The sequence below is a fragment of the Hermetia illucens genome, chromosome 4 (genome assembly GCF_905115235.1).
Source record: "Hermetia illucens chromosome 4, iHerIll2.2.curated.20191125, whole genome shotgun sequence".
NCBI classification, from domain to species: Eukaryota; Metazoa; Arthropoda; class Insecta; order Diptera; family Stratiomyidae; genus Hermetia; species Hermetia illucens.
In genome coordinates, this window is record NC_051852.1 from 87,501,347 (window position 1) to 87,513,182 (window position 11,836).

Here is an 11,836-nt window from a genome sequence, read left to right on the forward strand (position 1 = left end):
GAATAATAAGTACCAATCCAATTTTCGATTTTTGGGCCATTACCGAATTTGGCTAATGCCGATCTCCAATGTTCAAAAGCTCTACGAAAATTATTTACATCGCCCAATCTAACTGTTCGCCTATCGTTATTTTCAGTAGAAAATAGAAGACATGGCCCACACAAGAATTTGTTTTGAAATCACAGCCGGTAAGTCAATACACAACATTATACAATTTACTGGAAAAATGATGAACGCAACACTTTTTTCCATTTTGATATTTCATACCGGCATTGGACAACCTTTCACCACTTTCAATTTGAAAATTACTCAAAACTTCTTTTCAACACTACTTTTAATTTGAAATCACATGCATCCAGTTGCAAATTTTCAATATGCAAAAAACTACTATTCAAATCACCACAAATCACCTACGAATCATATTGCAAACTTAAGGATTCATTGTTCATTGGATCGGACCAATACACCACACGATTCATCGGCAACCAACTCCGCTCCGGAGGCAAATTTGAAAACACCTCCCCAGGGGTGTATTTCATCGCATTGGCTGCATGCAATTTACGAATTCGCGACAACGAAATGAAGTTTTCAATGTACCACCATACATATACAAAAAAAGGTCGTATGTGCGCCGTGGCATATACGGCGCCCGCAGGCAACATATTGAGTAAAGTAAGCAATGTTTCCCTTGCTTCAAATGACGCAACGCTGCTGAATAGACCCATATTTAACGCAACGTAGGGATGACCAGTTTACAACTCAATAAAATGTGCACATATTTGCGAATATTTATAAAGGATAATTTATCCATAGTCACACAAACATATGTATCTGGATTCTATACCCAAGCCACAACAATATCCAACATCGGTGCTCAAGGAGGGGACCGAATATATCCAATTCGAATATGAATGAAAAATACATTAATGTATTTATAAAAGTGTATTAATGGCAATATTTATAGAGATATAAAAATAAATGCAACATCTGGTTCTGACTTCAACGCAGCATTCGCAAAATAAAATGACTTATTCATCAATGAATTTTGGAGCACGTTTTTCGGTGAAAGCGTTCATACCCTCCTTTTGATCTTTCTGTAAACACAAATGAAAAATTACGTTAATAAAACATATTATCCCTCAAACATAACGAATAACTCACCGTTCCAAATGATGCATGGAATCCTCTTCGCTCAAATTTCAAACCTTCATTCAATGGTGTCTCATAAGCGGTGTTCACTTGTTCCTTAATCATTTGAACAATCAGTTGTGAATGGCTAGCAATTTTATCACCTAGTTTAACCGCTTCTTCAACCAATTTGTCAGCCGGGATAACTTTACTAACTAATCCAGCTTTCTCTGCTTCTTGGGCATCAATCATATTGCCGGTAAGGCACATTTCCATGGCCTTGGACTTGCCCAATGCACGTGGTGTGCGTTGCGAGCCACCAGCTCCAGGAGTTGTTCCAATTGTTACCTCAGGTTGACCGAATTTCGCCTTATCACCGGCATAAATAATATCACACATCATGGCTAACTCACAACCGCCACCAAGAGCATATCCATTGACCGCAGCGATTACTGGCTTTTGCATGCGTGCTACTCGATTCCAGTTATTCAAAAAGTTTCCGGCAAAGCACTGTGCGAAGGTGTTGTCTTTCATTTCCTTGATATCAGCACCAGCTGCGAAGGCTTTTTCACTGCCAGTAATGACAACAACAGCTACATTTTTGTTCGCCTCGATTTCATCCAAGGCGTTACTCAATTCACTCATTAAACCATTGCAAAGAGCATTCAAGGCCTTAGGACGGTTCAAAGTGATAAGTGCGACCTTTTTGTTAGCTCCAGTAAGTTCAGCTTTGATGAATTCGTAAGACTTGTTAGCTATAAAAAATGGAGAAAGGTTCTTGATTACAAATTAGGTTCGTAATCTATTTGATATGAATCTCTGATGACCTAATGAAAGTTGTTCCACTCGAATCCTATAAACATTGAGTATACTGATGTTCTTCAAGTAATGAGTGTTTCTGTGTTTGACCTCAGAAAAAATATTGCGATACGATACAATGGTCATGTCGATATAGTCAGCTGCTCTGCAATCCATACGCAAATTATAAGGAATTTGAGGAAGCCCCCCAAGTTTTAGGCAGTGTTTTAAAAATCATTTGATCAAAACTCACACAAAAGTTATTTTAAAGAAAGATTTACATTGACTTGCATCAAAAGTCACAGAATATTTCGTACGAAGCTCAAAAGGCTCAGAAACAGAGAGAGAAAATAGTGGCATATGGAAAAGGTTTTGTCAGCTGATTCCTTTAGTAGTTTAAAGCCAAAGTGAATCCCGAAGTATTTGAATAACAACAAGTGAATAGAAATTCCAGTTTTTGAAAATAGAAACAGAAAGATGTTAGAAAAACATTTACAAGGAATATTTGATGAAATCTAAAAGACCGATGAGCGTACACCATGTGATTTTTTATTTTTAAAAAATTCTAAAATTTACCGAAGAGTGGTTCCAAAAATTTCAAACTGATTAGAAACTGCTATCAACGTCGGACCATCAATAAAAAAACTCTATTGTCAGGCGGCAGCAATTTACTGGAACCGTAGAAAGTACGAAAAATTATAAATAGCATGCTTACCATTAACTCTTATCACTTTGCACTTTTGTCTCCCCTGCTCTGCTCAATATAACCCTACGGCAACCCATGCACATTCCTAGGATAGTGGTTTCCATTGCATAGTATAATCAGCATTGGAGTAGTTCTTTCTTAATATAACACTTTCGTTATGTAATTGAACTGATCCAGGAATATTTGGTTCGTGTGTCTACATAATTCTTCGTCTAAAGTTGACTTAGGCCAGAATATTCTGTTCATATATCATTCTAACAGATACTAACTTCATCGAAATGCAAACATTTTAACAGTTTTGAATATGAAATTCCCAGCGAGTAGCGCATATCCCAAAGTCGCACTTACTGATGTCATTCAACTTTTGCTTCAGGCCATAGCAGCTTTAACTACAATTCAACGTATGCCATTCAAATTACAAGCAAATGGAGTCTGGCGTGAAAACGATATCTTCGACTCTCTTACGAAACATACATGTAAAAACTGGATGTGTCGCTGGTGATGTACCGAGCGTTCAGCATTCGCCAAATATTTTGGAAAAATTCTATCGATATATAGTAGACCGCAAAAGGCATAGATGTTGCTAATATGGTTTAAATATAAGTTGCGTGCTTTTCATTTTATTTATTTAGCCGTAACGATTCAACACCAAAATTTCAGAGGAATGCCAGTGCCTTAATCCGTCTGCTCCTTTTCAACTGCAAACTGATATATGTCAAATTCGATATTCCTAAAATCAATTTCCACATCCAAACCATGTTCGCACAACGAAGGACGCCACCTTTTTGAAGCTGTGGAAAAGCACGGTTTCAGAAAGAAGACAGTGGAAGGCAAAAGTTGCAAATAATTGATATTAAATCGGGAAAGCTAAGCGCTTCAAGTATGAAAGGTTTTCTGTATTTTCAATAAAAGCATATTTAAGTGGGTATTTGCCCATTTACACCTAGCACGTAATGTTTATGCATTTAGTATTGTCAGACCATTCACTTTAGTATGATGCTAATATTCAAAGTCCCAGAATGTAAAAAATTTGCACAAAAGTGACAATTTTAACTTATTATAACTCTGTTAGTAATGATACGATTTCCACCAAAATTGGTAGTGTCATGCTCCATATAACCTATCCCCAATCAATTTTTAGAAAATATAATAAATATGGTAACATACTATTATTAACTTCATTTAAACCGGTATCGGTATGGAGAATATTTGGAAGCCTAGATACTATGTGCATGGACCACCACATTTCTTTTCAGATATTTGGGTTGGGTAGTTTCTGATAACGGGTTCTTCAAGTAGCTGATCATTTTCGGACCCCCACACTCTTCCCCTTTGCAACCAATGGCAAAACTAATCTCGGCTTCGAAAAATACTAATCATTACTAATCACATAACTATACTCGGTGGAAAAAAAAATTTACCCCCTTTGGCATATATGAGGACTCCCCATAAACTCAACCCACTGCTCGCAGTGGGATTTATAGTTCCCACCTTTCTATCAAATTTCCTACCAATATGAGTAACCTTTTCTAAGATAAAAGGTGTCACAGATAGACAGACAGTCAACCGATTTTAATAAAGTTTTGTTTTACACAAAAAAAAATGGGGCGAAACAATCCCGCAAGCAGGACCAATAAAGAAGTACCTATCAGCAAGTCATATTCAAAGAAGAGAATGAAAAACGCGGAATTTATCAGATACCTTGTACAAATCATACATAGGCCAAACCAGAAGATATATAGCAACCAAGCTCAACGTGCACTTACCAGAAGCAAATCAGGTTATCGAACAAAATAGACTAAGGTGGCAACTTAAGTAATACCAATAGTTAGCTGTTTGGATTAACAGGTAGTAGTAAATAGTTAAGATTAGGTGTCTGAGTGAAATTATGCGGTGTTTCCAACGATTAATTATCTGAAATAATAAAAAACTTGTTGTTTCTTTTTCGTTGGTGTGGTTATTTATTTTTGTAAATACCAATATTTCGGGAACCACTGGTTCCCTTCATCAGTGCTAACAACTTGTTAGCATATAAGATTAGGTGATTTGTAGGGCACGCTGGACAGTAAATCAGTTATTCTAAGATTGACTGATAAAGAGGACAAATGGACCTTTTGAAGAATAAAAAAATATGGTTTCACCAACATTGAAAAGATTAATTTTTTTCGGAAGAAGCGGATTGATATTTGTACTTTACTTCAATGATGTAGCATTGCCATCTCAGAGGCGCAATGCCATTAAAGAAGTCGAACGATTTGATGACCGGCTGACAAACCTCACTATTATATCAGTTGACCGCACAGTTCATTTCTTCACCGCATACGTACCACTGTCGATCGAATGCCGAGAAATACGCCTTAATGCAACTACTTGATGTAAATCCATATAACATGCCTACTGATGGCCATATTGTGGGCGATGTTAATGGCCATGTGGGCTAAAAAGCAGGCGGCAACAGGTGCCATGGGGGAAAAGGTTTAGGAGTACAAAATGAGTGTGGCGACTTGGCAAACACGGACGACCTTGTCCTTGTCAGAACATGGTTTACTCAACAATTGTGGCATTTTGGTGCATTTGGTATCGGAACTGTAAATCGCAAATCAACTATGGCTCAGTGGGTTCTTCAACACGTTATTGAGGAGGGCTGGACACTAGAACACCATCTGTCTGGCAGGAAAGCACGACCATATGGAAAAAGAAACGCAATTTAGCAAAATGTTGAAATTACCGTCCGATCTGGTTGCTGTCCATATAACAATATAAAGTCAAGATCAGGGAAACTGTTGACGCAATACATAATACGCATGAAAAAAACACCGTTAGAAGCATCGTCCTCTCTATATTGCACTTCTGGATCTACAGCTCTCACCATCCTCTGTGTTCTTATTTGGTCGAAGACTGGATTTGAGTAATACAAAATTTTTGTAGATCGATCCCAATAAAGAAGATACCATTACTGTCCGTGGCAGCTACCAGCCAAGAACTATGCAATTTAAATATTTCGGATCAATACCATCAGCCAATGGTGAAGTGCGCTTTGAAGTTTCACATATCACCGCAACTTGGATAAAGTGGTGTTCCACAATTGGCGTTCTTTGTGATCGACTTACAAACGAACAAGGCAAACCTGAAGTTTGCATAAAACCGTCCGCCCTGTCGCCTGCTGAAGATGAAGACAAAAATGTTGTGTTGGACCAGTGGCGTCCGACCATCGGAAATAAGGACATCCGCGATAGACATGAAGTCGCAACAATCGTTGAAAACTCGCGAGAAATGCGTCTCCAATGGCCGAAACGATATGAAATGAAGGGCATAAAACTTCACATCGGGGTATCATTGCGATTCTTTTTGGATATTTCGGTTGAGGTAATATCTAAGGATGCGTTTTTCATTCTGCCTGCAAGCATGTGGATGATGATGTTCGATTCCCCAAAATAAAGTCAGTTTGGAATTTGCGGCAAGTGCCAATCGTGCGGACCCGGTATTAAGTTGCGAGTTTTTTGGTATTTTTCATTTGATTTCCTATATAGCTGTGTTCGGGGGAAAAATTACACCTGACTTTTATACATGAACATATAAAATCATGCCATTCACTGCATAATTTCCACACGCCTTGAGGCATGAGAAATCTTAAAATCTGTTCATTGCTTTGTCAAGGATATGATATCCCGACCGTCTTTTCGCCTCCGTGATTATCATACTTAGTGCTATGCCAGTGATTACTGCAAACGCGTCAAGGCACACGAAAATGCATAGTTATGACACGATCAGGATTCAAGAACCTGAGGCGCAAGTTCGAGGCGTCAACGACCAATCGACTCGGTCATCACGCTTATCTAAAATGGGAAACTACAGTTACCTCCACAAGAACATTAAATTGAAAGTGTTCCGTGGTAAGATTTTCCTATATATATATTTGGTGGTACGCAAAACTGATCTCCGTCACTTTTTCAAGTCTTATCGAAGAAGCAATCATGCCTTATCGTTGGTTTAAATATCAAAATGGCAACGTATAACGTAATAGGAAAACGGAGTGAATTTTCCCTAATAAGAAGAGGGATGAAGTCCACTTGGAATGAGGAATAGAAAGAGCCTCACACACTTGGTACTTTGTCTTCTTTACCAAGCCAGATTTATGTCTTGTGATTTAAGAGAGCGATTTACATATGTGCACATGAACATTTTTCTGGAACGCAGATATCTCAACTTGCGTAATCGGGACAAAGTACATACTGGTTAAGAGAAGGTATTCAACCCGACCAAATCAGCCTTCTACACAGAATGCAAATTGTGCTGCGTTACAGCATTGAGTGTTGAGAATGTAATGATAATATACTTCTTCTCCAGCTCCTTAACCTCCTTTTTTCCGATTAAAACGCCAGATCAATGTGAGCCCAAAAAATGTAACAATAACACGGCTATAAACCTCGACTATTGTTTTCCCTGCCTCGCATAAAGGAACCTCGAAATTCGCTTGTTTTTCAATTTGGCCCAAAATATTTCAAGTTATGTAACCATCTCAGACCTGCCCGCCAGAGGAACACGCTCACTTGTACAAGCTTATCTGGCCTCCGATAGCCAACCACTACGCGTGCTGACCTTGAAATTTGGATACAATCCACACCCCCCGGGTCTGCGTTCTAGTGTCTCTACTTTAGGATAAAATGTTCGACATCTACCCGAAAATATTGACCATTCCCACTATAATTGCAATGCAGTGTGCAAAGTTCAGCCTTTCTCCCAATTAGAACAGATGCGTTCAAATCAAAAACCATTTCCAAATAACTCGAGAAATGTCATTTTCCACCTGATCAAATATTTCATTGTTTTTCCTTACCTGCGCAGTAATATCTGCTACTGAATTGTGGGTTGTGAAGTAGAACTTGGCTACGTCCAAGGATGGTTTTAACAATATTTGCCATTTCTGCGTTATAGAGAATCACCGAGCAGGCGCTGACACCGGAACAAATCTAAGAACTGACTGCGAGGTGTATCCACAATCTACTGCTGAGAGCGGCGGAATCCAGACACGATCATCTAACACGCCACACGCGTTTAAATTAATATTGTCAATCTCATCAAGAATTAATTAAATTCTCTCTCCTCTCTCCGAACGATCATTTCGAGAAGACTAGCAATGTTATCATAGATATCCGAGAAAATACTTCGGTTCGTGCTTAGCAACGACAAGAACCACCTTATTTATTTGGACGTGAATTTCCCTCTAAGTGACTAGAGCCGTGTACCTTTTCGCGTTACGACCGCAATTAGCTCGCGACAACCCGTATCCGCTGGTGGGTTATCGTGATTGTTACTGCCAATTTGACAGACCCCTTGTTAGTAGAATATAAATGCTGATTGTCCGAGGCTATGCTGAAGCGATTGCAATTTCAAGGAATCCCAATTTCAAAGTTCCTGCTGCAATTAATTGCCATGGCGGTTAAACGCTTGCGATGCCCTCATTCCAATTGGAAGTGCGCATGGAACGGTGTTCACCGCGTACCTCGTCATGGGCTCCGCGAACGCCTAATGCTACGCGGCTACAAGCAGCCGGCAAAAAATTTGTCAGCTGTTATCTGTCGTTTCGGAGTGCATCTCTTATTGAGAGCGCCTGTTGCCCGTTACGGCTTTATCAGATTTAGTTTTACTTTCCAGTTTATTGTTGAGGAATCCTGGGACAATGCTAAGCCAATCCATAAAATGTATTGGCAACTTGACAAATAAAGCTAGACACATGTCGGTAGTGGCATCGAAGTTAAAATACGATAAATATGGGGAACCCGTGGATGTAGTAAAATTGTGCAAGGAAGAAGTATCGGATCCAGTAAACAATGAAGTTTTAGTGAAAATACTAGTGTCTCCAATAAATCCGGCGGATATAAATACAATCCAAGGTACTGTCCAATTTCGCCCTCCCAATAATACCGACTTACATAAATTATTTACTCTCCACAGGAAAGTATCCAGTCAAACCCAAATTCCCTGCAGTGGGAGGCAATGAAGGAGCTGGCGAAGTCATCAGTGTGGGGCCAAAAGTCACCAAGGTGAAAAAAGGTGACATAATTATACCTGTTGCCACAGGTTTAGGAACATGGGCTTCGTATGCAAAATTCACTGAAGAAAACATTCTTAAAATCCCGGGTAATGTGGGGATCGTTGAAGCTGCCACAATTACGGTGAACCCATGCACGGCGTATCGAATGCTGAAAGACTTCGTTCCACTGGCAGAAGGCGATACCGTCATTCAAAACGGAGCAAACAGCGCTGTTGGTCAAGCGGTTCACCAATTGTGTAAGGCAATGAATATCAACTCCGTTGGCATTGTCCGCGATCGTGCTGACATCGAAGATTTACGCAAGCACCTATGTTGCCTTGGAGCGACTGCTATATTGACGGAAGAGGAGATACGTACAAGCACGATTTTCAAAGATCGTCTAAAAAAGCCAAAGCTAGCTTTGAATTGTGTGGGCGGTAAAAGTGCCACAGAGCTTACCAGGCATATCGATTCGAAGGGCACCCTTGTGACTTACGGTGGTATGTCGCGTGAACCCGTTACAGCGTCGACAGCCGCTCTCATTTTCAAGGATATATCGTTCAAAGGTTTTTGGATGACAAGGTGGACGAAGGAAAACTTTAATACCGAGGAACGTGCAACCATGTTTAAAGATCTTTTCAACTTGATTTCGGAAGGGAAATTGAAAGCCCCCATCCACGAACTAGTTCCCATAGAAAATTATAAGGATGCTCTGGATAGCGCTCTAAATTTTAAAGGATTCACAGGAAAAAAATATATTTTAGACTTTAGCAAATCTTGAGCATAAGGTTCAAGATCTTCTCTCAATTGTCGATATTACCCTGAACTTGTTATTCGTAGTCTATGTTGGTGTTATTTGGTGAATAAATGTTTGACAATGCGAATAGGGATTCGTTTTTTTTCTGCAGTCTTTTTTAAAGACAGCCACAGTGAGCTACAACAAGAAGCTCTACAAAATACAATCTATTTTCAACTTTTAACAACATCGATTTCATTCTATGAATGTTCGCAAAAAATCTCTGAAAAGATAAGTCACGATTAGGTTGCAGAATTGATACCTCACCTAATGGATCTTAAGGATTATAGACAGTATTTGCTTCACTTGCGATTGTTTGAATCCACCGATTGTCCTAAATGCTCCATACACCTGCGAACTTCTTTAAGCTCTGTCTCGTTCGGTAGCCATATTTCTCCGTCGTGTAACTGATCAGCATGGAGTCGAGATGCTTGGCCGATCTTTGGGCCGTTTCCCGTCAACGTGGATGGAATTAACTCTACGCAGCACTAACATTGATCAGATTCATGTTCTTATTTCACAGTTTAATAGTTGGGACAGTAAGACCGCCTTGATTGCATTTGTCACTGTGTGTTTTTCATTTTTTGCAATTTTGAAAATGGAACTACAACTACACGATTTCCAATGTTAAACTCGATTACACATTGATCAAAGGTATTAATATTGAAAACGAGTTGTGGGTCTGTGAGTATAACGTGCAATCCAAGCACTAGGCAAGTGCATGACCCTCTAGGAATAAGTCGAAGAAGAAGACAATACTCAATCTAAACTTTAGAGTGGAAGAGGAGTTTTCTACTTTTTCATGTTATTTATATTTGTCTGTCGCACTTCTGGTACTTCAAAGATTAGCAACGGTAGTCTGATTTCTGTGAAAAATTATATAAAGTAGGTTGCGGATAATAACATTAATTAATTTTTTAAATAATCAGCCACCGACAAGCATAACTTTTTCATTTGTGTTTGCGTTCCTCTACCTTCTCTTCTTTTCTGGAAGAACAAACCTCCCTAAAAAAATCCGTAATCCGGGGTGAAGGAATCGACGCGCATATGCGATAAATTGAAGTGACATTACACTGTATTTCAGCAGCTTTCCTTAAAATTTCTTGCTTACCTTTGGAGGTAATCGTGGGATATTGCAACTTTTAGGCTTTGTTGCAGTGCTAACTGGTTCTCCACCACTCGTGGGGTTAAATCAAGCACCCTCCTCGATAACGAGAGCCAGGGTCAACAGAATACCCACTTGAGCGGGAATTCCAATGGAGAGTACTCTTCCCCTCTTGCCACACTAATGGCAATCCCTTTGTACTCTAGAAAGCCAGGTGGTAGCAGACGTTAATCCGGTGTCGGGTTCCTTCTGACGGGTACCGCAAAGCCACAGACAGATTTCTGACTGATTTCTAACTGCAAGATTTCGGCCCAGATCAAGGAACGTCACAATTGTACAATGCTACGCGCCAACGAAGACTTCCGATATAGTGAATAAGAATGCTTTCTATGGTTCAAGGGAAGCTTTCTAAAGGTGGCATTGTGATCGTGATAAATGCCAAGGTGGAATCTTACAACACCTCTCTTGGCGACCGCAACGATAATGGTAGGAGGTTCGTGGATTTCTACAACTTCCACTGCCTTGTCTTTAGTGACACAATGCTCGAGCATAGAGTTTGCCATAAGGTCAATTGGGTTTCAATTCACCGACACCGTGCGACCAATCAGATCGCCCGCTTCGCGATCATCAATAGATTTAGGAACTGTCTCCTAGATATGAATAACAAGAGAGGCGCTGATATCGGCCTCCAAAAGGATCATCACCTGGTGCTCGCTTACATTCGTTTGCGCGTTGCATCCGCCACTTCTCGCAGGGTTGGGAAGCTGCGACCCTCTAACTTCAAGATCGACCACTTGTATGACCCAGCTGTCCCTCGACAATGAAAGAGCTATCTTGTTGACCAGACCGGAGATATACTGACTAATGCGTCTGAAAATATCGTTGAGCACTGGGCTGTCATAAAAAATGCTCTTTTCTCGTGTGCTACACAGGTCATCAGACACGTCCCTATCACCAAGGCCGCCAACCAACCAAACTGCCCTAACAGGTTTGCCAGTCGTGAACACCGACTCCGCGAGATATATGTGGAACCGGACGGGACGTGCTGGAGCTAACCCGAATGTTAGCAGTTCGGCGAAATGAGGTCACAGAGATTTTATCACGTGACTCAATAGTAAACAAGTCGGGAAACCGGAAGCTAGACGCTTCAGGTATGAAAGGTTTTGTGTATTTCTTTTATAAAGAGATTTGAGTGTGCATTTGTCCCATTAGCATGTAGCACGTAAAATATGCATATATTATGTGAAAATAGCCACTTTCGAGTGATAT

At 40.0% G+C, this 11,836-nt stretch overlaps 2 protein-coding genes across 2 annotated transcripts; one reads left to right on the plus strand and one right to left on the minus strand.

The window, feature by feature from the left end:
- Window positions 1-927: 927 nt before the first annotated feature.
- On the minus strand, window positions 928-7,693 carry LOC119654997 (probable enoyl-CoA hydratase, mitochondrial). The gene is made up of 3 exons (XM_038060664.1): window positions 7,470-7,693; window positions 1,162-1,883; window positions 928-1,094 (listed from the first exon to the last, which is right to left on the minus strand). The coding sequence occupies exons 1-3, from the start codon at window positions 7,552-7,554 to the stop codon at window positions 1,029-1,031; spliced, it is 873 nt and encodes a 290-aa protein (XP_037916592.1). The 5' UTR covers window positions 7,555-7,693; the 3' UTR covers window positions 928-1,028.
- Window positions 7,694-8,194: 501 nt separating this feature from the next.
- LOC119655664 (enoyl-[acyl-carrier-protein] reductase, mitochondrial) lies at window positions 8,195-9,550 on the plus strand. The gene is made up of 2 exons (XM_038061650.1): window positions 8,195-8,526; window positions 8,588-9,550. Exons 1-2 carry the CDS (start codon window positions 8,313-8,315, stop codon window positions 9,445-9,447), a joined length of 1,074 nt encoding a protein of 357 aa, XP_037917578.1. The 5' UTR covers window positions 8,195-8,312; the 3' UTR covers window positions 9,448-9,550.
- The last annotated feature ends 2,286 nt before the right edge of the window (window positions 9,551-11,836 follow it).